The sequence below is a fragment of the Otolemur garnettii genome, unplaced genomic scaffold (assembly GCF_000181295.1).
Source record: "Otolemur garnettii isolate 467f Iridium unplaced genomic scaffold, OtoGar3 scaffold00026, whole genome shotgun sequence".
NCBI classification, from domain to species: domain Eukaryota; kingdom Metazoa; phylum Chordata; class Mammalia; order Primates; family Galagidae; genus Otolemur; species Otolemur garnettii.
Window position 1 is genome coordinate 4,873,144 of NW_003852421.1, and position 27,627 is coordinate 4,900,770.

General features: G+C 40.8%; 1 protein-coding gene across 1 annotated transcript in view; it reads left to right on the forward strand.

Moving 5' to 3' along the window:
- The window catches only part of BMP6 (bone morphogenetic protein 6), a 131,859-nt gene that overhangs the window by 86,531 nt on the left and 17,701 nt on the right, over nt 1–27,627 (forward strand). The window contains exon 2 of the mRNA XM_023512281.1: nt 15,146–15,338. Within this exon, the coding sequence (XP_023368049.1) occupies nt 15,146–15,338 (193 nt within the window). The remainder of the gene's footprint in view (nt 1–15,145; nt 15,339–27,627) is intronic.

Genomic DNA, 27,627 nt, shown 5'->3' on the forward strand with positions numbered 1-27,627 from the left:
AAATTGTGGATACTCATCAGCCCTTCCAGCATGACCTCTGGAGAATCAAGATCAAATGAGAATGAAGGAGGTATATACCCCAAAGAACTGGAAGCCACCGCTCAGATACACATACATGTGTGTTTACAGAAGCACTATTCACAGCAGCTGAAAGGTGGAAAGAGTCCAAGTGTCCACCAATGGATGAATGGATGAACAAAATGGGGTGTATATATGTAACAGAATATTATTTGACCATAAAAAGGGAAAAAGTGACACTTGGGTCTCTGGCCTCACACCCACCTCCTGCTCAGCCTGCTGGTCATCCTCCAACAGGCAAGAGCTTAGAAGGCTATAGACAAATGTGGCTTCTTCTTCACCTGCCCCAAAGGATGCAAATGCTATAGTAATGGCTGCTTCCGGGAGAATGAGTTCTTGGACCACTTGAGGTCATCATGAAGTCCACCCTGGGTCTAATGCCCACAGAGCAGCCCCCTACAATTCAGGCCTGAAGAATGTGCTGGGGTTCAGAGGGGCATTGATAACCCAGCCTTCTGAGCTGCCCCCTGCCTGGAATCTTGCCTTCAACAGCCTTTTCCCAACACCTACGGGAGCAAACCAAAGACTTCTAGGGCCACACTGACATGGCCGTGTTCATCCTTGGATTTAACTTATTACTTTTCCTGTCCCTATTCCACCTCTCTTAACCTGCCTGAGAGCTGGGCTGGAGAGATGGTATCTGCCCCCACCCAACCCACCTTAGAGCCTGCCAGGAGGAACATGCCAGCCCCTGGAGGTGCCCAAACGGTAGAATGGGCTACCCTGAGGGGTAGTAAGAGCCCCATTTCTGGAGGTATGCAAATCTCCACTGGACAGCCAGCTCTGAAATATTTTGAGGACACCTCTGTACCCACAGGCGATTAGACTAAATGAACTCTGAGCCACTGTCCAACTCTACCTAACAGGGAAGACCCCGGTATATCCTCCAACACATGCATAAAATACTTACACTCACTAAATTTTATCTGATTGTGATACAAAACAAAAAGAGGGGAAGGGCCAACACATGCTACATGGATGGATCTTGAAAACATGATGCTGGCTCAGCGCCTGTGGCTCAAGCGGCTAAGGCACCAGCCACATACACCTAAGGTGACGGGTTCAAATCCCCAGCCCGGGCCCGCCAAACAACAATGATGGCTGCAACAAAAAAATGGCCAGGTGTTGTGGCGGGTACCTGTAGTCCCAGCTACTTGGGAGGCTGAGGCAGGAGACTCGCTTGAGCCTAGGAGTTGGAGGTTGCTGTGAGCTGTGATGCCATAGCATTCTACCCAGGGGGATAGCTTGAGGCTCCGTCTAAAAAAAAAAAAAAGAAAAGAAAGAAAGAAAACATGATGCTAAATGAAAGAAACCAGAAACAAAGGATCACATATTGTATGATTCCATTCACATGAAATATCCAGGATGGGTAGAGCCACAGAGACGAAACACAGGCTGATAGTTGCCAAGGCCTGCAGGAAGGAGAAAACGGGGAGGTTTTGCTTGATGGGCTTTCTTTGGGGGTAATGAAAGTGTTTTGGAACCATATAGAGGTCGTTGCTGCCCAATGTTATGAATGTACTAAATGCCACTGAATTATCCACTTTAAAATGGTTAATCTTATGTCATGTGAATTTTGTGTCCATTTTTAAAAAAAGAATGAAAGACAAAGAAAGGAATGCATTCGAGGTCTATTTCTCTGAATTAAGGGTGTGATTAAGCAATCCATTCTGTCTTCCTTATGCATGGTCACCTTGTATACAGCTTGAGGATAATTGAAGTAATTTGAGTGGATTAATTTCTTTCCTTTGCTTTTTAAAATTTAACATGCTTGGAGTCTGCATCTGGAATTAGAATGAAAAGCAGTGTGTGAGTTAATATTCTGGACCAATAGTGCGCCTACCTAAAAAAAACAAACCTGGACAGATGTGTTGAGCAGGCCCCCAAGCTGAGCTGTTTGTGTTTTGGAAAACGATTCCTGAGTCTTGTGGAAAGATTGCCAGGGCTGGGGTCAGAAGCCTGAGTTCTGTTCTTCCTCCTTATGTGTGTTGGGGATACTACAGGGCCGAGGAAAAAGCATGGCGTGGCCCTGGTCCTGGCTCATGCATTTAGTCAACGCGCATTCTTGAGTGCATGGAATGAATGCACTCACTCACAAGCCCTCTGCTGGGGCTATGGACGTAGACGTGACGTGGACCCTGCCTCTGAGAGCTTGGTGTCCAGCAGGTGAGGTAGCCATGCAGACAACTTGTTGTTTTAGTAGAGGTTGGGGCTTGGTGTTGAAGAAAGATTTCCATGGGACAGTATGGAAACCTAGAGGTGAGGGTACCTGAACCACCAGGGGTGGGTAAGGTGGATGAGGGCAGTCAAGGAAGGCTTCCTGGAATTCAGTCTCAAAGAAAGATTTAAAGCATTGCTGCATCACTGCACCAGACTGCATGTGCATGCTCGCCCCATCCCCAGAATTATGTTGAAACCTAATCCCCAAGGTGATGGCTTCAGGAGGTAAGGCCTTTGAGAGGCAATTAGCTCACAAGGGCAGAGCCCTCAGGGGTAGAATTAGTGCCCTCATAAAAGAGACCCCAGGGAGCTGCTTCGCTCCTGCCCAGGGAGGGTACAGTGAGAAGATGGCTGCCTGTGAGCCAGGAAACAGGTCCTCATCAGACACGGAATCCACCAGCACATTAATCTTGGACTTCTGAGCTCCCAAGACTGTAAGAAATAAATGTTTGCTTTTCAAGGCAACCAGTCTGTGTGATATTTTGTTATAGCAGTATAGGCTAAGACAATTACCCCTTAAGGACTTCAAGTATGTGGTTAAAATACTAGCAAAAGAAGAATAGTTAAAATGGACAGAAAACATTTTTAAAAGAGTTTCAGTTTGTTATTTTTTCACCAAAGCATTAATAAGTACTAGAGAAATATGAATGTTGATTTACCTACCCTTGTTTTATGACTTTGATAAATTATTTTACTTAGAATGACTTAGGAACACTAAAGCATTTTCAAAAGTCTGTAAAAGTCTTAATCCTAGGACAAGGGAAGGAAAAGTCACTTAAAGGCCAAGGAGATTGGCTGGGCACAGTGGCTTATGCCTCTAAGCCTAGCACTCTGGGAGGCCAAGGTAGGAGGATTGCTTGAGGCCAGAGTTTGAGACTAGCCTGAATGAGAGTGAGATCTAATAAAATATAAAAACTAGCTGGGTGTGGTGGCACCTGCCTGTAGTCTCAGCTTCTTAAGAGACTGAGGCAGGAAGATCATTTGAGTCGATAAGTTTGAGATTCCTGTGAGTTAGGCTGACATCAGGACACTCTAGCCTGGGAGACAGAGTGAGACCCTGTATCAGGAAAAAAAAAAAAAAAAAGCTAAGAAGATTGTATGTATAAGGCACATGCATGAGGTCCCAGGGGGTGTGGTTGGACTAACAGGGCAAGTTCAGGTCTCTCCAGGGTAGAGTTTAAGGCAGGGAGAAATGGGGGACGAGGATGAGAGGTAGTCAGGGGTACAGACTAAAGGGTGCCAAGCAGGCCTGGCTCAGGTCAGATTTATGGTTTGTGCTAATAGCTGCTGTGCTGAAAGCAGGTGGACAAAGGGGCAAAACTAGAAGCAGTGGGTATCAGACTCTGCACAAGCCCAGTAGTAGAGGAGGGAGCAGGACTCAGTAGATCTGAGAAAATTCTAGAACACTGTGGAACTTTCTACAATGGTGAAAGTGTTCAATGATGCCCTTTCTACTACAGTTTCTATCAGCCACACATGACCTTGAACATTTGGACCAATCAGTTCTATAAAGTAAAATCAACAGGAGTTGGTCGTTCACTGGCTAATCTAGGGCAGCCAGGTGGATGGGGGTACTGTTACCGGAAGAGGTGATGAGCTTTGTTTTGTGCGTGTCAGCTTCTAGTGCAAGGGCGTGTGGAGGAAGAAGTGTGCCTGGCAGTAAGATAAACACATCCCTTAGGGAAGAGCACTGGGCTGGAGGTAGAAATTTGGGAAGTATCAGTGTAAAGATAACAGTCAAAAACGTACAATTGAGCAGCACAGGGAAGCTGCCTAACAGCCTTTGGCCGCAGATTCCTATTGATTTGATGGTGGTGATGATGTTTGTTCTGTCTACCTTCTGGGACTATTCTGAGAAACAGATGAGATAATGTGTGTGAAAGTACTTTGTAAACTCCTCAGACATTTTGTAGATTTTATAATATCTTTAGGAGTTGAGAGGAATGTGTCCCACATGTTATTTTCCAAACATAAAAGATAAAGACTTAAGATTTTGGAAGTATTGCAGAGTAGATAATCTGTGGGGCCTCCTGCTAAAGTATGACTACATAGATCCAGGATAAACAAAAGCAAATCTGTCTAAAGCGTGAGTGTCAGGGACTTGGGGACAGCTTTGAGGACGCCCCTGTGTGAGCAAATAAACATAAAAGCTGGGTTTATGTGACCAGGCTGCTGCTGACCCTAAGACCAGGGAGGGTCCAGAGTAAGGAGAGGAGCTGTCCCTGAGGTTCCCACATTAAGCTGGGATCCTGCAAGGGAAATAAAGTGATCCCAGGTTACTAGGATTAATATTTCTTACAAAAGCAAACATACATCCTTTCTTTTAAAAGCAACACCAAGGTAAACATTCAGAATGCATTTCAATTACAAATTACTTAAAAATCTTCAAACATACAAGGAAATATATAACCTAAATGAATGTCACTGGGGGGATGAGAGCGACTTCAGACTAAGTTCTCCAAGAATGTCATATATTGGAGAACAGACAGAAAACGTAAGACAACTATATAGAAATACAGAAAGAATTAATGATAAGTAAATGTAAACTTATGACAATTAATAATTGAAAATGGCAGAGCAGACCACACAATAGAGCTATTAGAAATCATTTTTTAAAAATCATTAAAGTGAAAATGGTATTGTGCCACACATCTATAATCCCAGCAGCTCAGGAGGCTGAGGCAGGAGGATCTCTTGAGCCCAGGAATGGGAGGTTATAGTTAGCTATGATGATGCCACTGCACTCCAGCTCCAGCTTTAGAGGGAGATCCCATCTAAAAAAAAAAAAAAGCCAAAAACAAACAAAAACTAGAAAAAACCTAGAAACCAAAAAGCATTAATAGATGGTTTAAATGACACATTAAATTGGTAAACTTGTAGATAGAAGAAATTATCTAAAGAGATTAGTCTAGAGGTAAGGAGAAAATGATATAAAAAAGGCAGTTAAGAGAGGTGGATATGAGAACGTCTGATATGCATGTAAGTGTCATTTTTGAAGGTAACTTTCAATTTGAGAAGAGCTCATAATTGGTGAGTGACTGGTTGAGAATTTTCCAGAACTGATGGGAGAGAGGAATCCACAGATAGATGTACTACGAAGTAATCAAAGTGTGATAAATAAAAACACAAGCAGGCACAAAGAATGAAACTGCAACGTACAAAAGGACAATGCCGTTATCAAAGCAACCAGAGAAACCAGATGGCTCAGAAGAAGTGATTAGTCTCCTACAATCAATACACATGGAAATCTCTTCTCTTACTCACAGAGAAGACGTCCTGCCCATTCTCGCTCTGCCGTGGAAATGAGACGTGTGGAGAGTCTTTCTCTCTTTAGGCTGTCTCATCTGTGTCATCACTGAAGATATTTGCACTTTTTCTCCAACCTGAAAAATGCAAGTTGTATAGATTGATTTTTACTAAATGTACTGTGATTGCTTCCTTACGGCAGTCCTGGTAAGTGGGCAAAAATGTGGTTATCAGACATTAATGGAACTCTCCTGAGACTGTGATTATTCAGTTTAAGTCTTTCTTCCTGACACATGTTGATTGATTTAAGTGCCTGAGTGTGGTCCCTCATGGTGGCCGAGGTCTACCACTTATTTCCACAGTTAAGACTCGTATAGTTGTAGCTACCAAACATCTTTCTAATTTAAAGGGACATTAATACCTACATTTGGGTTTCTAAAATGATTTTCTAAAAATAATAAATGACTTGGTTAACCCTTCTACCTGACGGTCAGCAGGTGCTTCATGTTGGTCCTGCAGCTCTTTATACACATGTACTGGGTCTCATCTTAAAAAGTCATTTGGGATAAAAAAAAAAGTAGCTCTGGAGAGTTTGGTCGTGATGAGAGATTTCTGGATCTAGGTCTTGGTGGTTCATTATATGAATCTATACATGTGGTAAAGTGTCATAGAATAATACACATATGTACTCCCAAAAAGTATATGTAAAAACAATGAAATCAGAGTGTGGTCTAAAGTACTGAGCCAGTGTCAGTTTCCTGACAATGTCAGTCTTCTCTTATCTGAGATGTTACCATGGGGGAACTGGGTGAAGGATGTGGGACCTCTCTACTATTTTTGCAACCACTGTGGCTCTATACTTACCTAAATTAAAGGTAAGGTTAAAAAAAAAAAGCTATTTGGAGCATGGCTGCCAGAAAAATAGATTCTTCTTGATATTTATGATTCTCATAGAACATGAGTACAAATATTTAGAAACATTTGGTGAGCTCGAGAAGGTAGAGTCTTTCATCTCACTGCGGTCAAAAGTGCAGTGGGAGGTTCAACTCAGCGTCCGTATTGCTATTCAAGGTTGTATGCACCTGGGTGATGGGCACACTTACAACCCTGACTCGAAACATAACAAAGCTGATACACATAACCAAAAACATTTTTGCCCCTGTAATATTTTGAAATAATAATTTTTTTAAAAGGTCGAATGATCGCAATATCAAAGTCAAAAGGCTGCTTTCATGACGATACTTGGAAGTCTAGGTAGAACTGTCCTAGTTGCCTAAAATTAAATAAACTTGTGCCATAGTATTAAAAAACTACATATATTAGTCAATAGAATGGCAGTTAAAAAATAAGTTTCAAGTTTGATGTGTAATTGCAAGTGGAAATGTGAAGCATTTGGAAAATGTGGAATTTGGGGGGAATTAATGTAATTGCCTTAAATAATCTAGACTGGATTAACGAGTGAGTGAGTCCACTCAGTGAGAAAATAATGAATGTGATTACTCTTAAAATTAACACATTAGATGGCTCTGTTCGGTTCTCTCTTGTTCCCCTTTTTTTCTCTTTTATATTTGCAGTTTGAATGAAGCAGTGTCTTTATTTTTCACTAGAATTAAAATAATTTAGACTTAGTAAGATGCTGTTTGGAAAACATATATTAACATATCTTTATCATAATCAAGTTAAACAGGAGTGAGGAAAAAAAAATAACCTCCAGAAGACCAAGAAGAAGCAAAGTTCAAATAAACACGAGAATGAAAAAGAAGAAATAACCATAGATAGAGCAGAGATTAAATAAAGGAAGATACTGTGAAAAGCTCTCTAGCAATGAATTTAAAAAATTAAAACAAAATGGACAAGCCTCTAGAAAAATGTACACTAAGAAGTAATATATTGAATATTTTTATGTTTAAAGGAAAATGAATTAGTAATTAAAAATGTTGAGAGGACACACCAAAATGAAATAATTCTACAAATAAGTCTGCGAAACTTTTAAGAAGAGATAGATCATTTCTTGAAAAGTAGGAGAGGAAACATTCCCCAACCTATTCTAAGAGGCAGTGCAGTAGCCCACGCCACCAACCATGGTTTTGGCTTCTACAGTTTCTATTACCTGCCATTGACCATGGTCTGGCAATGACTGAGTACACGACAATTCGATATTTTGAGAGAGACAGACAGAGACACATCATTCACAAAATTTTGTTACAGTATATTGTTATAATTGTTCTATTTTATAATTGTTAATCTTACTGTGCCTAATTTATATTAAACTTTATCAAGGCATGTATATATAGAAAGAAACATAGCATACACAAGGTTTGGTACTATCTACAGTTTCAAGCTTCCACTGGGGGTCTTAGGATGTGCCCCCCTCGGATAAGGGGGGACTGCTGTATACCTTGAAACCACACAGCATTGTAAGAGCTGAGAATCAAAACAAGTAAAGTGATACTTAAGGTCAGTCTGCTAAATTTTCTTTCTTTCTTTTTTTTTTTTTACTGGGATTCATTGAGGGTACAAAGAATTAGATTACACTGATTGCATCTGTTAGGTAGGGTTCCTCTTATTGCTAAATTTCCTTATTAGGTCTGGTGCTTTATAGTGGGTCTCTTTTTCTCCTATTTAATCTTAGCAGTACTGAACTGGACTCCAACACAAGGCTGAAAGTGACAGGCCTTACTCCCTTCTTCATTTTAAAGGCCGTGGGTCCAATGTATCACCATTAAGAATGCCATTAACTGTAGTTTTTTTAAAATATGGACTCATTAACAGGTTCATGGAGTTATTTCTAGTCCTGGTTTGATAGAGGACTTAGGAGGCAACCAAGAGAATTCTATCTGGCTCCTGATTTTAACAAACCAAATGTACAAAGACAATTTTTGAGATAGTTGAGGAAATTCGACTATGAGTTGGGTGTTAGAGGATAGCAAAGAGTTGTTTTTTTTTTTTTTTTTTTTTTTTGAGACAGAGCCTCAAGCTATCCCCCTGGGTAGAGTGCCATGGCATCACAGCTCACAGCAACCTCCAACTCCTGGGCTCAAGCGAGTCTCCTGCCTCCGCCTCCCAAGTAGCTGGGACTACAGGCACCCGCCACAATGCCTGGCCATTTTTGGGTTGCAGCCATCTTTGTTGTTTGGCGGGCCCGGGCTGGGGATTCGAACCCACCACCTTAGGTATATGTGGCTGGCGCCTTAGCCGCTTGAGCCACAGGCGCCGAGCCCAAAGAGTTGTTTTAATGTAGGCATTGTGATTGTGTAAGAAAAATGTTTAATTTTTTAAATTAATTTTTTTAATTGTGTTTAATTAATTGTGTAAGAAAAATTTTTAATTTTTTTAATTATGGTAAAATATGCATAATATAAAATGTACACAATTTTTACGTGTTCAGTTCTGCAGCATTAAGTATATTCATATTCTTGTGTAACCATCACCACCCATCCGTCTCCAGAATGTTTTTATCTTGCAAAACTGAAACTTTGTACTCATTAGACCCTGACTCCCCCCATTCTCCTTCCCTCAGTCCCTGGAAACCACTGTTCTGCTTTCTGTGAATTTGACTCCTCTAGGAACTTCCTATTAGTGGAAACATAGAGTATTTTTCACTAGTATAATGTCTTCAAGGTTCATCCACAATGTGCCATGTGTCAGAATTTCCTTCCTTTTAGGGCTGAATAATACTCCATTGTACGTATCTACCTGCCACATTTTGTTCATCCGTCAGTGGACATTTGGGTGGCTTCCAGCTTTTGGCTATTGGGAATGTTACTTCTGTGAACATGGGTGTGCAAATATCTATTTAGGGCCCTGCTTCTAATTCTTTAGCATATATAATCCTTAGGTCTTTTTCTTTTGTTCTTCCTTTTTAGACGGAGTCTCACTCTGTCACCCTGGGTAGATTGCTGAGTGTCATGGTGTCACAGCTCACAGCAACCTCCAACGCTGGGGCTTGAGCAATCCTCCTGCCTCAGCCTCCCAAGTAGCTGGGACTACACGTGCCTGCCACAGCTAGCCGGCTGTGTTTTCTGTTTTTAGTAGAGATGGGGTTTTGGTCTTGCTCATTCTGATCTTGAACTCCAGAGCTCAAGTAATCTACCTGCCTCAACCTCCCAGATTGCTGGGATTACAGGTGTGAGCCACTGTGCCCGGCCAATTGACAGGCTTTACGGTAACTCCGTGTGTATTTCTGAAGCAGTGCCATGCCATTTTACCTAGTGTTGCACCATTTTGCATTCCTAACAAGCACAACGCTTCCAGTCTCTCCACTTCCTCACCAATGCTTATTAGAAAATGCTAATATTTTAAACAGATTTATACCAGGTAGGGCTAAAGAAGGAAAGGAGGTGCTGGTCACTCAGTGCCTGCAGAGTAGCTGTGCCATCCCATAGAACCCAGCTACTCGTGCACCGGTGGGTAGGCAGCGTGGCCATCTGCATAGGCTGACTCCACTCTTACCTGTAGCCATCCCTGTATTTTTCATGTGTGCTTGTGCAATTTCTATCATGTCTCTCATAGGAAACTCTTTAAGGGGAAAAAGGAAAGACTAAACACTGATTTAGTGATTCTTATAGAGTGGAACTTAAGGCAGGGGAATAATAAACACATATTCATGATACACGCTACCTGTTGAGCAGAACAGGAAGAAGGGACCAGGAAGGGACAGAACAGTCCTGGTCGTGTTTGTAAGCTGGCTGCTGGGTTCCTTGATGCTTTTCTTCCTCTTCTTCATGACCCCCATATATCACATAGATCCTTCTGTCTGTGTAATATTACATACTTTACATTTTAAAATTTAAATTGGTTACTTCCATTCTTTAGGACTTTTGTTCCAACGTGTTGGCCAAAGGCCTAGGACTGTCTTGAATTTCAACTGGTATCATCTAAGGCAAAAGAGAGAATAAAGTAAGCTTCATGGAGTTAATGTTGTCAATTTGAGGAATGATATTAGATTGTTCAATTATTCCCTCCCTATTTTATTTGGTGTTAAAAAGAGTTGAAGAAATGCAATCATAACTAACGCAGGTTGTTTTGTTTTATTGGAAAATGACATACAGCAAAAATAGGTGACCTTGTATAAGGTCGTTACTATTTTAGAAAAAAGGTTTTAACTGATCCTTGAAATTAAAAAAAAGCACAAATTCTAGGAATTATTGCCTCAGGGAACACTGTACGGTATTGAATAGCTCCCCAGTAAGGAGAGGCTGATCCTCAGTAAGATTTCAGTTACTGCCCTTTCCACAGAATGCCTCATTCTAACTGAAAAAGCCAATTTAGAGGAAAAATTCATCAGCCGTATCTGTAGATTCATAAATTTGAATTACTCAGCAAAGATATATTCTAAGTTCATAGGAGCTGATTCTGAAACAACAGACAATGATGATCATAACCAACATTTACTAAACAGTCAATACCAGGCCATTGGCACAGATTATGCCACCTAATCTTCAGAAATGTTACTATTCCCATTTGACTGGTCCTGAAACTTTGACTAATATCTTTCTTAGCATCACATAGGTAAGAAAGAAGGGAGCTAGAATTCAAAAACAGTGTGGCAGATTGATAGATACATCCTCAATACTCTTAGCTGCAACTTAATTATGTTACCACGTGTAGCACCACCATCGATAAGCTAGATGCTGGGGTGTACAAAGTAAGTACTGAACGAAGGACTCAGCCCTCTCCCTTTTCTTCCCATTCATATTTTTTGAACTGTCTGACATTAGTAAATTCAGAATCATATGGCTTGAATTGATAAGCTCATTGAAAACATTGCCATTTTACCTCTGTGGTCTTCAAATGTACATGCAGGCAGTAACCTAACATATGTATCCCTGTGAGACATTAGCAAATGCACTGTACAAATTCAACTGTAGGCAAGAGAGTGAGGGAGAAGGAAGGAGCTACAAGCCAAGCTTTGGCTGAGGCATCTTGGGGAGCGTGAGGAAAGTGGTCTGGCATCAGCCATAGAGCAATGGGATGGACATGAAGCTTGCAAGGATGGGGGTAGCAATCAGAGACTCACAGATAGAACTGAGAAGGCCATGAATCTCTTCTAAGAAAGTTCAGAGTACTTCAAGACAAGGTTGCCTTGCTAGAGGAGAAATGAAAAAATGCAAATATAAGACAGTGGGTTCCATCTTACATTGCACTAAAATCAATGCTTTGAACTGTGCTTTTATTGTCTCATTTTAAGGTTATTTAACCCTTCACATCTTTGAATCTGTGAGCATCGGCCAAGATTCTTCCTGAGTCACACATATTGCCTCTCAGCATTGCACAATCTTTATCCTTACAAATTGCATGCAATTTCTCCCTGTCCCAGCACGGTCTAACTTCCCTTTTCTCTTCTTCTCCCTCTCTATTCCTCTCCTTTCCTCTCTTCCCTTCCTGTGTTAGTTGTCTATTACTACATAACAAATCACTCAAAACTGAGTGGTTTTAAACAATCAGTAATGCATTATCATCTCTCACACTCTTACGAAATGACCAGGTTCAACTAGGTGGTTCTTACTGGAGATCTCTCATGCAGTTGCAGGCACATGGTGCTTGAGGCTGGAGTCATCCAAAGGCTCCAGTGGGATGGACATTCAAAGTGACATCTTCATAACCTGTCTGATGCCTCAGCTGAGGTGGGTGGAGATCGGCTGGACAGTTGTCTCTATCTTTATCTCTCTGGCTACTGTATACTCTCTCTCTCTCTCTTTCCTTCCCCTATACCCCTCCTTGTAGCTTTTTCACGTGGGTAGCCTGGGCTTCCTCACACGACGGCGGTTTCAAGGTGGTCGGACTTACTACCTGGCAGCTGTCTTTCCCCAGACAAATGTCCTAAGAAACTTAGGTAGAAGAAAGTTCAGAGCTTATGACCTAGCCTGGGAAGTCATTTAGCACCACTGTTGCTAAAGTCTGTTTTTCTAAAACAGGCCGCAGAGCTAGCCCAGAGCAACCCCAGGGGGGTGGATCACCCTAGGTCATAAATATAGGGAGGTCTGGTTTACTGCTGGGGGGACACACTGCACCTCTCCAAAGATTGACCACCGTGTTTCCACTTATTGAAATTTCTGTCCTTTCTCTTCTCCTTATAACTAAAATATCTCAAAGTTAGTGTCTTGCATCTTATTTCACATCCCTATTTTCTTCTCATTGTTATTTACAGTGAGAGAGCGTATTGCAAACCCTCTTCGAAGAATTCTCACAAAGGCTCTCAAGTGAATCTTTAAAATGTTATATTTTCCTGGGGCAGTGTTGTAACGTAACATCCAAAGGGCCCTAGAGAAAAGCCGTGCAGCTATTTTTTAGAAAGTCTCTTTGGAAAATCAGATTCGATTCACTTTTTAACCAGCAATGATAACATATCAAACTTAAAAGGCAGATCAGTTTTAGAGAAAAGTGATACCCCATCGTGTGTGTGTGTCCTTGGGTGAACTCCCCATCACTATTGCTTTTCATGCTTAGCCACTAATTAGAAAACCTGCTTTCTTTTTGGGATTCAACCCTGCTTTACTTTCTGGTTGGACCTCTTCTTGCTTAAATTCAAGCTCTTACAGAAGCCAAAGTGTGTACTTTTTTAACCCCTAAAATGAAATTAAAAGAAAAGAGAGAGAGAGAGATAATTGAATCTAAAAGATTTGTTGCCTAATTACATGAAAATTCTTAATTTAAAACTCTGTGCTTACATATGGCTCAACTTCCCTTAGATTCTGCAAATGCCATTGAGAACTTAGGTTCTTCTAGAGAGTTAGTAGCTTTTTCTTTTCTTTTTCAAGAAGCTAAATCTCCAAAGCTTTTCTCTGGGGATTATAAAAAACAACCCATGTGGGAGAAAGTGGGAAGTTGGAGATGGCAAATAATTTGATTTTTTTTTTTTTTTCTGCCCACAAGCACTGGGAAAAGTCTGCCATAAGGATTAATTTGCTCATGAAATTTCACTGCGGTTGCTGTTAAGAAAAAACTAACAGGAATGGCAGGGCAGAAGCATTTCTTAACTCTGGGGAAAAGATCACGGATTTATGGTGGCAACTGAAGAGCTCTTTTTTTTTTTTTCTTGCATAATGATTATGAGTTAAGCACCTGAGGTTTAACATCATTCTTCTCATATAGGACTTCTCCTAGACGTCTGAGAGCTAACTCTGAAAAATGGTGATCAGTAATTGCAATCTCCCATAATTGTCTTCAGGCAGGAAAAAGCTTTGTTAAAAACTTTTTCGTAGCTTTATCGAGGTATAATTGACAATTTAAAATTGTATGTATCAGAGGAGTACAATGCACTCTGTTATACATTGCGAAATGAACTCACTCTTAAGCTAATTAATGTATCCATCACCTCACATAGATACCTTTGGTTTTTTGTGGTAAGAACATTTAAGATCTACTCTCTTAGAAATTTTAAGCATATAATACAGTATTACTAACTGTCGTCACCAGGCTGTACATCAGGTCTCCAGCATACGTTCTTTATGCATAGCTGAACCTCCAGACCCTTTGAGCAACATTGCCTCAACACCACCCCCACCCCCACCCCCTACCCCTGGCCATCACCATTCTATTTTCTGCTTCTAGGAGTTTAACCATTTCAGATTCCTCGTATAAGTTAGATCCTGTGCTATTTGTCTTTCTGTGCCTGGCTTATTTCACTTAACATAATGTCCTCCAGTTTCATCCATGTTTTTGCAAATGGCAAAACACCCATCTGCTACATGTCTATGCTACCAGTTCTTGATCCATTTATCCATGGTGGACAGTTAGTTGATTCCATATTAAAACTCCTTTTAGACTCAGTCCTTTCCCCCCCTTTTTTTTTTCATTATAAATCATTAGAAAACAGTCGGTGGCTCTGTTAGTGACTTCCTTCCACCTCTTCATTCTCTACATGAGATCTACAAGCAGATTAAATGGAGGTCCTGGCAGCTTCCCAGGACAGAGGGGGGTCCCAGGCGGCAGGTTCCACCAGTAGCAGGAAGGCGTGGCCTTTAGCTAGCGCACCATTTTCTATGAAGTTTTACCCTAAGCCCCTCAACAAAAATTTCCACTGAACTCAGAGCAGACAAAATTTGAGGACCCTTTGAATGTCAGGTCCAGGCAAAATTCACTGCCCACTGTCCTCCCCATCCTCGTGTCACTCCCCCCAGAGTTCACCTCAGAGCCTTCTTTGATTATGTCATTAGTGATGGTGACACGTGAACTGACCTGAGTTGGGGGAGGGAACACAGCCAGGAGGAACGGGGGCCAGATGGGAATGATGGGGCCAGGATGGGCACACGGGCGCTTGTTTATTTCATTAATTTTCACACCTTTACCTGTGAAGTCATATTCTTCCCATTTTTACAGTTGCGAAAACCTGAGGCCAAGAATTTAGATAACTTGCTGCTGCCATCCAGTTAGTTCAACTAATTTAAACAAAACCTAAGAATTTTATTTAGTCCTTGTGTAACGTGAAAGATTTCAGCCTGAAAGCCTAGCCAATGTCTGTCCACTCCCCCAGCCCTGATAATGAGCCGCTGGTAACCACTAATCCACTTCTGAAGCAGAACGGGGAAACTGATGAGGGGAGCCCGTGGCACTTAGTCAAGTAACAATAGCTGTCACTCTCTCTTGTTTACTCTTATAGTGGAGTACGACAAGGAGTTCTCCCCCCGCCAGCGACACCACAAAGAGTTCAAGTTCAACTTATCCCAGATTCCTGAGGGTGAGGCGGTGACGGCTGCAGAATTCCGCATCTACAAGGACTGTGTTGTGGGGAGTTTTAAAAACCAAACTTTTCTTATCAGCATTTACCAAGTCTTACAGGAGCATCAGCACAGGTATGAAGGCTCAGAAAGCCCCAAAGGTGGGACTGGCCCCCATTCCCCACCCTCTGTCATCACATAACCCCAAGTCTGTCTGTGCAAGGTGGTTTGGAGTTCAGGGGCCCCACATGAACACGACGAGAGGGGTGTTCTAAATGGTAGAGTCCAGCTGGTGAGATTTTTTTGCTATTAAGCTGGTTTTCCATATAGCTATCTTTTCCTACATAAGATGGTGAATGGTATTTATGTGGCCGCCTTTGGGATCAAACAGCTGCACAATTTATTGGGGATGAAATGTCTCCACTACTGTTTAATCCTCACTTTGAATGATGAATGAGGAGGGTGGCTAAAATAATTTCACACATTAAAATTATACAATGATGCTAACACGTGACACTAATTCAGGTGAATACAAGGGTGCATATGTGTCTTTGAGTGGGAGTATATGTGTGATTTTTTTATTTTTATCGTTTGGATACAAGGAAACAATAGACTTTCCCCCCATATGTCTATATGATTCTTATTTCCTCAAGTGAATCCAGACTGTTTTACAAAAGAGCTACAATGAAGTATGATCGTGCTGCCTAGCAATAAAGGAAAACTTCCATGGAAGGGTTCTGCAGTACAAAGAGGCCAGTGACCTTGAATTTTGCTTGGTATCTAGGGATCAGGTTAGTAGTTTGACCAGAATCACCCACATGATGCCTAGTAGGTGAGCATGGCTGCGTAGTTCTCAGTGTGTTCAGGGTAGAAACTTAGCAGGTGATATGATAGGCTGGAGATTATATGGTAGATGGAAATTAAAGGAAGAGAACATATGGTTGGAGGGAACTCCACACTGACAGACTCTTAAAGGGATTTGCCAGCTTTGCTTTTATAAACCAAGTCCAGATTCTCACTTTTAGTTTTGGAAGTCTATTGACCTCCCAAGAATTTCGGAAGGTTTAGGAATGACTTTGGTTTCTCCTGAACTTACTGATCTGTGTGTGGTTTCTCCTGAACTTACTGATCTGTCACAAATATACACACTGAAATCATAAGGAATATGGATTTGCCCTATCAGAGGGTTATTTTCGTTCTGAAAGCACTCCTGGCATCCAGCACTTAATGCATATTTAAATCTATAATGGGAGAAACAGAGAAAAAGGAATGATTAGCGGCCAGGCTCTAGGGACGCATTATGGTGTGATGCACTGATGGTTGTAGGTGAATTCTTACCTGGGACAGTTAAATTGTGAGTAAAGTATAGCCATTGTGGTATCTTTATAATAGACTAAATTTTGGAAAGAAAGGGAAGTTTTATGATATTTGGAATTCATTCCTTAATAAAAATGTTTTCAATGGCTTTACAATTGAGGGCCGGTTTTGAAAAGTAAATTATTCATTGCCAGATTTTCATATTTCACACTTCAGAGAGAATTGCTATTCAGCGACTCTTAGGAACCTCTTTCCCCATTGGTTCTCAATCTGCCTAATTATTTATTCCGTTATATTTCCCTAGTGGGAATAACCTACTGGTCCCTTTTTAGCTCTAAAATTTATTGGGAATACATGATTTTCTCTGTCCTGTAGGAAAAACTTTATAGTAAAAACACCAAGCTTGGGGTTGAGTGACTATGGAATTTTAAAAAATTATATATTTTTTTTTTAAAGAAAGAAAGTTAGCAGACCATTTATAAGGTTTATACTGAACTCCAGCCAAAAAAGAACAGCTGCCTTGTGCTTGGGCTGGTGGTGTCATACTTCCTTGAGGCCAGCAGTGAGTCTGGAAAACAGAATCCCCACCACTTTCAACTTTGATGACTCTGTCAAAGCAGAGAGCTGAGTTTCTTTGCCTTCGAGAATGGAAGCATTTGGCGACTGACTGCGTGTGTTTAGGCAAGGGGAAATCTGGTAGAATTGGGAGTTTCGTGCTTTTGAAGGGTTCCAGGTTGGCCAGGAGGAGGTTTTCTTTTCTTATCTGTGGGCCTGGAGCCCAGGCCTCCTGCTGCCTCTGAATGTTCTTCCAAAGCCTTCTAGATTTAGCTGCAAGACCCCTTCTGGGGGAGGAGGGAAGGTCTGATCTCCCCATCTGTACTGTCTTGGGGTGTCTTGGCCAAAAACAATTCTCCAGGCTTGTGAAGAAACATATTTGTCTAATCTGTGTTTAAGTGAAAATTGTAGTATTTGATGGATTAATGTAATTTAACAAGTGTTTGTATTGCAAAATAGTTGGCCTCTTTGGAAAAAAAAGTCAGATTTTTAAGTGCTGATTCATATGCTCAGCTGGGGGTGTGTGGGGCTTTCTGATATAAAAGGCAGTTGGGAAGCCTGACCCAGGGAGGGTCAGGGAAGATTCTTGGAAGATGGGCCTTGGCTGCAAGTTCTGCAGACACATCTTCCTTTGGCTGATTAGGGAAATTGTTGCACCAGGTAAGTTTAAAAAAAAAAAAAAGTGGGTATGAGGAAACACTTGCTACTTTACTCCAAACTTGAGAATAAGCCCTCAGATGCAATCTAAGCCATGAAAAAGTCTGACACAACTGTTAGTGGCATGAGCAACCCAGCAGTCTGTCTGCACCAAGTCTGAGTAGCAAGGGTGTCCTTTGCACTTTATTATAAACGTTCAAAATTTACTCTATAGTATCATGTGGTGTTTCTGGTTGTTTTTTGTTTTGTTTTGTTTTGAGACAGAGTCTTACTATGTTGCCCTTAGTAGAGTGCGTGGCATCACAGCTCACAGCAACCTTAAACTTCAGCGATTCTCTTGCCTCAGCCTCCCAAGTAGCTGGGACTACAGGCACCTGCCACAACACCCAGCTATTTTTTGGTTGTGGTTGTCATTGTTGTTTCGCAGGCTCTGGCTAGGTTGGAACCTGCTAGCCCCAGTGAATGTGGCTGGAGCCCTAATCACTGAGCTATGGGCACTGAGCCTGGTGTTTCTGTTTTAAGATGAATTTGATATTAACATCTGGTGTTATAAATCAGTGTTCTTACGATAAGGCTGATAAAAATCTCCATGTATTTAGTAATCATAGTTTGGAAAAGACCTCTTTTTTTTAAGATAGTCGCACTTTCTTGCCCTAAGCTAGAGTAGAGTGCTGTGGTTTCAGCCCAGCTCAGAGTAACCTAAACTCCTAGGTTCAAGCGATCCTTCTGCCTCAACTTCTCAAGTAGCTGGGACTACAGGCACCCATCATCACACCCCATTAGTTTTTCTATTTTTAGTAGATATGGGATCTCATTCTTGTTCAGGCTGGTCTCCAACTCCAGAGCTCCAGTGACCCTCCCGCCTCCGCCTCCCAGCGTGGTAGGATTACAGGTGTGAGTAACCATGCTTGGCCACTCTCATATATTCTTGAATTAGTGCTTTACCGTGGCCTCCATCAGGTAGACAAGGAGGCATGTTACCTTTGAGAGAATGAAGTGTGGCACATGTTAATTTTGCCAAGGCCAAATGATGCCTAAACTGGTATCTGCTCTACTTCTTAAAAATCACTCTGATGATATGAGATAGTCCTGCTGGGAAGAGGTAAGCAATCTCCTGATGGCATGTCCTCACATCTCCATTTCCTTAGCTTTGTTTGAAGACATGCCAAGGATTCTTCCATTGGATGGCAAATGAGACAGTTTTATTGGTAAAGACCTGTGTCTGTTAGAAATCAGACTATGGTACTTTGATGGTCAAGGCCTTGCTACAGAAAAGCTTTGCCATCATTGTTCTGGTAGAGAAGGGGTGTGGAGACTGGAATAAATTTACATAAAATTATTTGTATTTTTTTTTACAGTATTGTACATTTGTTGACTTACTTCTTTGCTCTTCTCTTCTGTCTGATGTACCCACGGAGCTGTCTTCACATTTGGAACTTAGACTGCTCTTTCACAGTCATGAATAGTAGTTGATGGTACCATGCTGCTTTTCATGACATGTACTCACAATCTTTATTTCTAGATTAATAGTGAAATTTTGAGGCCATCTGCATTTCTTACTTGGTTGAAGGTATACTTTTACTGTTTCTAAATGAATTTTATATACCTAGAAAGTCAAAGCTCATCTCTTGAAAGCCAACCAGAAATTTTAACAGAGAGAGATGTTCAGTATCTAAATCACGCTCGTGTTTGGTTTATGAATTGGCCACTGCTGGCTCTGCTGGTTTTGAAGTTCCACGTTTCACTCTATTCTTTTTGGCAATAGCATTGCTGGGGAGCAATGGTCTGTCTTCTGCGCATGTGGTAACTTTTCTTCTCCATGTTCTATCCTGGTACATCCTTTTGGAAGACATTTGAAACAAGAATTAATTATCCAACAGAAAATTCATTTCCCCCTAATAGAAACAATAACACAACGGATCCCTTTATTTGGAAACAGGCAAAGTTTTTAACAGTTTGTTTTTAAAGTTTCATTCACATGTTTCATCCCATGTTCAGAATTCTTAGGGTGGGAAGAGCTGCTTTTCAGAATCAAGGAAATAGGGCAGTGCTACTTTAGAGTTGGTTTTTATTTTTTTAATGCAGTTCCTGAGTTATAAACATCCAACTTATATACAACTCACACTTGCAAATGGGGGCTGGTATAGTAAGTCCCCAAGTTATAAACATCTAACTGATGTACGACTTACACTTATAAAATGCGGCTATTACAGGTACCTGTTCCAACTTACAGACAAATTCAATTTCAGAACAAACCTATAGAACCTATTTTGTTCATAAGCTGGAACTGCCTGTATTAGTCTATTGAGGTAAAATGTACATATAAATTTATCATCTTTGCCATTTTTAAGTATACAGTTTGGTGGTAATAAATACATTTATGTGTTTTTCTTCTTCATTTCTCCCTCTACCCTAAAACTGAGAAAGATTTCCTTTGGCCAGTCCAGAAGCCTGCAACCAAGGTCCCCAGGAACAATCCCAGATTGAATTCTTACTTTAATTTTTAACCGAATTCACAAATTCTGACCTCTCTTACTGATAGAATATACTTATCCCAAAAGAGAAAATAACTGTGGAAGGGTAAAGAACACATTTTTCAGAATTTTTAGTTTGATATTTCACTCTGAATCATGTCAGAGAAAGGGACTAGAAATAAGTTTGCCAAGGGGAATGAAGATGAGCTCAGGTTTGGACATGTTTGGGCCACGGTGGGTGCCCAAGAGGCAGTGGGTGGCAGAAATGTTGAGCCCACAGAATGAGCTACAACTGCAGTAGCAGATATTTGAGACATTAAGTGAGCCACTGAAGTAGATGACATAGCCTGGCTGTGTAAGAACAGAAAACCCTGACGGACCCAGCAGCATGTATTGAAAATCCTAGGTTCCAGTGGTAACTTTATCATGAACTAGGTAGCCAAACACAAGGTTGGACAATTAAGTTTGGAACTTAATCTAAGGTGACCAGACATCCCGCTTTTGGCAGGACAGTCCCGATTTTTAACAATTTGTCCCACGTCCCGCAGTGTTTTTAAAAAGTCCCAATTTTTGGAAAGAATGCACAAGCTAGTGAAGGGTGGGAGAATGGGAAGGGAATAGACGGTTTTCCGCTGTTGCAAAGGTTAATGTAACTCCATTTGGGAACGAAGAGGTTAATGTAACTTCATTTGGAAATGAAAAGGCTAATGTAAACTCCCTACTCGCCTCCTGGGCAAGGTCACCCAGGTGGAATCAGTATAGGAAGGATACTGGCTCCCTCCCTCGCTTCTAGGCAAGGACAGTTAGCTCAGAAGGAGCCAAACTGTCTGGAACAAACAAGTAGCTCCCCCCCCCAAGAGGGTCCCTAACCATAAACAGCTCAGCCAATAGCGCCCCCCCAATGGTGTCCCACTTTACCAATGTTAATCTGGTCACCTTAAACTTATCCTAGAAAAAGCACAACATGACCTCATTGTTAAATATCACTAAGGTCACCTTTGAAGTGCTGCCCTTGGCCATCTGGTGACTATAGTGATATTCAGCAATGAGGTATGTAGCACTTTTTCTAGGGCGAGTTCGTGTACTTAATTGTCCTTATACGATGACAATAGCTTTGATAGCTATTCCAGAAAAAGGGCTCCAAAATTGTTTTGAAGGATGAACTAGGCACTGGCATCAGTGCTTAGCTTTCTGAGGGAAGTATTTTGAAAGTGACCACAGTGATGTTCTGCAGTGAGCAGTAGCCCTTTCTCCAGGATGAGTTTGGGAACTTCATTGTCAGACCCTGTATGTTTAAGTCGACTTCTGGAATCTCTGTTCTGTTTTATTGGTTCATTTTCTCTTCTTGCACCAATACTGTAGGACCTTAATTCCTTTTAATTTATAATAAGGCTTGATATCTCGTGTTCTTGAGATGTTTTTGACTACTCACTGCCCTCTATATTTCCACATAAATTTTAAAATCAACTTACATATTAACAAAACAAAACTCGCCAGTCTTCTAATTGAAATTACCTTGAATCTAGAGATCAATGTGGGAAGATCAATATTGAGTGTTTCAGTTTAAGAATGGGGTATTTACTTAGGCTTTCTTTAATAACTCTTAGTAATACATACATTCTTGTGTGTCTTAAACATTTTTATCAGGTTAGGTTTAGATATTGAAGATTTCTATGCTTTATTAGTTTAAAAAAATTTCAATGTCTAGTTTTGCTTGCATATACAAATACAATTGCTTTTTGTATATTTGTATCCAGCAAACTTGCAAATTTTCAATTTAATTCTAATAGTTTTTCTGTACAATCTTCTGGAATTTCCATGAATATAATTATATTATCTATTAATATCAGTTTTATTTCTTCCTTTTTAATTCTATTTTTTGTTCTCTTTCTCTTGTTTTCTTGTTTCTGATATTATCCAGTAGAATACTGAAATCCATTCAGATTTCTGTGATATTTCTAATCTCATGAGTAAAGATTTAGTATTTCACCATTAAGGGTGATGATTGCTTCAATGTAAATGATTTTAGAGATACTCTTTATTGTATTCAGGAAATTCTCCTCTATTTCTAGTTTTCTCAGAGTTTTTAAAATTAGGAATTGGTGTGGAATTTTAGCAAAACTTTTTTATGAATTTGGGGATTTTCAAATGTTCAACTAACCTCATATGCCTAGAACAAGTTCAATTTTTGATTTATAGTCCTTTTTATATAAGACTGGGTTTATAGACCATATCTGATAATTCATCTATCTGGATCACTTAAGGGTCTATTTCCATTGCCTATTTATTCCCTTGATTTTTCCTCATTTGATTTTATTTCCTAGCATGCCTGCTATTTTTTTATTTATGAACTTCTAGAAATTATTTAAGAAAAAATTCTAGATACTATTACCCTCTTCCAGACTAGATTTACAGTTCTTCAGGAAGGCAGACAAAACATGGGCAGATCACATTTTTCTTTCACTCCTACTAATGCTGAGTTTCAGGATTTCTTAAGGCTCGTGTCCTTCTATTTTTCCTTTTATCCTAGAGTTTAGTTCTTCAGAAGTTCCAACTAAAAGTCTAGGATGCTTAACAGAGCCCCTCATCCTTAGTGGTTGCCAAACTCTAATTTTTTCACTCCCCAGCATTACAAGATTGCCAAAAACTCTGCTTTGCTTTTAAGCCTCTGAACAGTTTCTTTCTGCTTGTTTTCTCACTTTCTCGTCCCATGCAAACACAACTTAATATTTTGCAAATAACTCAAATGGAAACATCAGAGTTTAAGGCAACCAAGACTTGAAGAGATAAGGTTCTAGGGGAGAGAGACTACAAAGAAGAGGACCCCCCCCCCCAACTTCTACGAAATCACTCTTATGAGTTAATTTCTATCTAGGCCTCTTTGTTCCTGAGACCTTAACCTTTCAATTACTAGATTCCTTGATCTCCAGCTTTATCCCTAGCCAGTGATATTGTTCAAAGCTCTAGGCTCCTGCTTCTTTCTGCTTGGTGTCTAGGCCTCATGCTAGGAATTAACAAATGCTCTGAAATGAAAAGGCTACAGCCAATATAGAAGCCACCTCAATGCATTTCTATCTTGTCTGTGTCCTAGACCCATCAAGGGTTGCCTGGCTTGGTTGCTCCATAATGACATAAAACAAGTTTGTTTTGTTTTTAATCCATTTTCTTCAGTTGTTCTTAGTGGGAGTGTTAGTTTGATTCATCATAGCCAGAAGGCTAAGTCCCTAAAGTATTATCATTTTATTATTCTCCTTTAGAAATCTTTTCAATAAATCTCCCAATAAACGTTGATATTTTTGATTAATGATATAGTTCTGGAAACGAGATATGGACCCAGTAGTTGATCCAGTTTCAGGATAGAAGAGAGTAGTTTCTTTAGAAAAGCATTTCTTATGGACTGACTGCTCCACGAATTCTGTTGGGCTCTCAGTGCTGCCTGCTGAAATGAAGAGACTAGTTCAACCTTTTCAGATAGCTGAGATGGGTTTCTTTTTTGAAGAGAAGGGCAAATTTGAGAAAGCCAGGATGGGAGAACACTATTATAGTTTGTAGAGAGGAAAATCAAAGCCTTTATCTCTGTGCCCAGCCACACCTTGTTCTCTTTCTGTATCTGGCTTTCAGAGGTGTGACCCTGAGGGACTTCTGAAATCTTACTGCTGACTTGATAAACTGGATCCCTTCATGTGGACCTCAGACATAGGCCTCAGGCACAGTGAACTTTTTAGTAATTGTTCCCTTGCCCCTGAAAAGAGGGTAATACAACTGACCTACAGCTCCAGCTGTGTCACTGGTGGTTTCATCTTCCAAGTCAAGTGCATATCTTTATATCAAGAAGGATCTGCCTGAAATTGAAATCAAATGATTCAAAGAGCTACCAAACCTTGTTCCTCAGCCTATCTATGTTCTGTTCTTTGTGAAGCACAGTGTAGAAGAGAATGTTACAGAGAGGAATTAAAGTTACCATGAAGCATTGTAAACACTCAAAAAAATACAAAAAAAAATTTATGATGCGGAAGTGTCTGGATGTGGTGGACAGGAGAGGCCATTCTCTGGGAACTGGTTATCCATTAGACTTCTATTTCTGGCACCTATGCTTTATACACTTATCACTCATTTCAAGACACTGATTACTTTGGTTACATGCATCTCTATACCAGGTTGTCCAACTTTATGGAAGGCGGCCGTGCTAGTGGTTAAGATTATTTTGTAAAACATCTTTTTTAAAAATCACACATTAACAGCACTTTTAGTGTTTACCTCTTAGGGTTTGGTGAGGAACACTTAGAACAGTCAGGTAGTAAACACCATATTAGGTTGGCTATGTTACTACTCTAACAGCACAGTGATTTACATGGGTTTGTTAAAGATGAAACAGCCATACAGAATCAAGGTGCCTTTGATATTTAAAACACCTCTTTATACCATTCGAGCCATTGGGGTAAAAATTGGGTAATGTTAATACCAAGGAGCACAAAGTCAGTGAGAGCTTACACAATTATATAATAACGTCCATTCTTCCTATTATCCAAAGTCACATGTATGTATTTACGCAGCAATTTATCCTCGTCTGTAGTGCTCTACTTTCAAATCTACTTTCCTATCTTTCCTTTTGATATGTTCCTTTTCTGTCTTTCTAGCAGTAAAAATTTAAGCATAATCTGTATTATACCTTACACTAGAGAAAAGTACAAAGCAAGGGCTTGACTATCTCATTTTCCAAATTGATTGTTTTATCTTTATTCTATTTGTATATCAAAGTTTTCTAACCACACAAAGTCAGTTCATTACTGTATGAGAGTTACTTTGTATCTTAATCTATCATCAAATGCAGACACAAAATGGCAAAACAATGTGTTAGGAAGAAATAAAGAAACAAGACCACAGAGTCACCTGGTTAGGTATTTCGTAAACCTGCTTATTATGAAAGTATAAATTTCACTTTAGGCAGGTTGCAGTGGCTCACGCCTGTAATCCTAGCACACTGGGAGGCCAAGGTGGGTGGATTGCCTAAGCTCAGGAGTTTGAGACCAGCCTGACCAAAAGTGAGACCCCATTTCTACTAAAAATAGAAAACAAAACTAGCTGAATGTCAGAGTGGGCACCTGTAGTCCTAGCTACTTGGGAGGCTGAGGCAAGAGAAACGCCTGAACCCAGGAGTTGAGGTTGCTGTGAGTTATGACGCTATGGCACTCTATAAAGGGTGACAAAGTGAGACTCTGTCTCAAAAAAAAGTTCTTTATAAATTCCACTTTATCAAGAGTCTTTTTCTAATAAATGGTCAGTAGTAAACAGGGTTGTACTTTGAGTAGGGCAGTGTGAACTTAACAAGTGCGCAGTTTGTCAGAAAGGGTCAAACCCAGGCACCAAGAGCTCAGGTACCTCCTGCCTCTTCCAGAACAAAGGAGAGAGAGAGACCCAGTGTGCTTTGCCCATGTGTCTTTCTACCTCTTGGTCCAACGTCACATTACCAACTTGCACACCTGGGCGGGTGCCTTAGAGGCTGTGTGACAGGAGAGACCACACAGGAATAATCTTGCCCACAAACACCAATTCTTCAAGTCTTCGTGAATGGCTAATCCATCAATGCTAATGCTAGAGTAAATTTTGAAATTTTCTAGAAGTCTCTTGTGAGGCTTCTTCATTTGTTAAGAACTTCATTTGGCTAGGATGATCACAGCACAAGAAAAATCATGCTTTGTGGTTGGAATAACACTGCTATAGTCTTGAAGATGAGAAGCACATTCATCATGCAAAGGGGGAGTTTATGAGTTAGTTGAGAACAAGAGTGAATAAATGCACTCAAAATTATAAATTGTGTCTTCTCTGCTTTCAAGATTTTCTTGCATGGTTTGCTAACTGGAGAGTGTGTCATCTCATTAAGAAAGTCCAAATAATCCCTTGGTGGTGGCACTTGCAGCCAGACTCTAGGATTCTTTATCTGGCAGTGACACATAATTTAGATGTAAACATCTCATCTTGCCTCTGCCAAAGTGAGATTTAGAAGGTAATTAAAGAGTTCTTTATTTATTACGTAGCAAAATCAGTTGCATCTTATTTGAGGCTACACTTTTACAGTGTCAGGAGACTAAGAAGTCTAGACACACAGAGCATTCTCCTTGGGAGGAGGAGGGCAAGGTCAGAGGGGCAAGGTCAGCGTTCCACCATGATGCCACCACCTGCGATCACCATCAACCGCTTGGACTGCACAGCGCAAATCAGTCACCCCAGCCTGACCCTGTGTGTGTTACTGTGTTTTCTACATCCAAGGGACATTTGCATTTACATACAGTGGATTGGATTCTTTACCTTATTCTGAGCCCTGGCTCAGGATTTTCAGCCTGTACTCTGCCTGTTTTCATACACATGATAGCCAAGGGCCTGGACTCTGGCCAAATTCTGTTTGCCCCTCTTAACACCTGTGTAATCTTCAGGCTTTTTCTGGAGCTCCATTTCCTCAGAGCCCCAGAAAAAGACATCATAATGGTGATGCAGGAAGGAGTCACTTGACATCCAAGTGGGTCCTTGGTGTCATGTGAGAAAGAATTCAGGAGGGAGCCAACAGAAAGGTGTGAAAGTGAGATTTATTCAGAAACTACAGAAAGCAAAAAGTCTACCTCACAGGCAGAGTAGAGACTGGCCCTCCCTGCTGAAGAGAACTGGCCCCTTGCAGAGAAGGACCAGCCCCTACTTCTTGTTGCCTTTCTATTTAAGCAACAGGACAAACAAGGGGAGAAATGTTGATGCAAGGGATGGGGTCTCTCTACCATCTCGGTTCTAACCAGCTGGAACTTGGCCTACCTTGCTCTTGTTTTGATCACGGCAATTAGAAACTTTGTTCTGAGACTTCCTGACTCAGGTAGTGCTGCAGCAATGCTGTGCCCCAAGTTGTCAGTGTCAGTTCCCTGTCTCCGCAGGACTGTACTCTTCCGTCAGTCCTGAGGAATACAGGCTCTTGGTGCAGTGCCCCATTCAGCCCGGTTATTTTAAGTCCATACTTTACCTCATTGAGGAAAAGGCCCCGAGCATCCTAGACCTAACCATCTACAATCAAGACTGCCTCACTGCCACTGGACCACGGAAAGTTTTGATCTTTCAAGGCTCAGCTGTTAGACCTCACTTGTTGATCTCCCAGATCTCTTGAGCAGGGAGCGCTGAACTCATAGAAACAACATGAATTCCTGGGGCCCACACCATGGCTCAGTCCCAAGTTGGGATATAGACTATCCCCACTAGCCCTGGAGATTTAGTTGCTTCCACATTGTGAATGTTATTCCTTCTTACCTGTGTTCTTCCTCTTCTGCCCCAAGTTTAGCTCCTGATTCATGTTCTTCCTCTTCAACTCATGCACCTCTCCTCTTTCTCCTTTCTCCTTTTCTCTGCTTTTCTTTTCTTTCTTTCTTTTTCTTCTTCTTCTTCTTTTT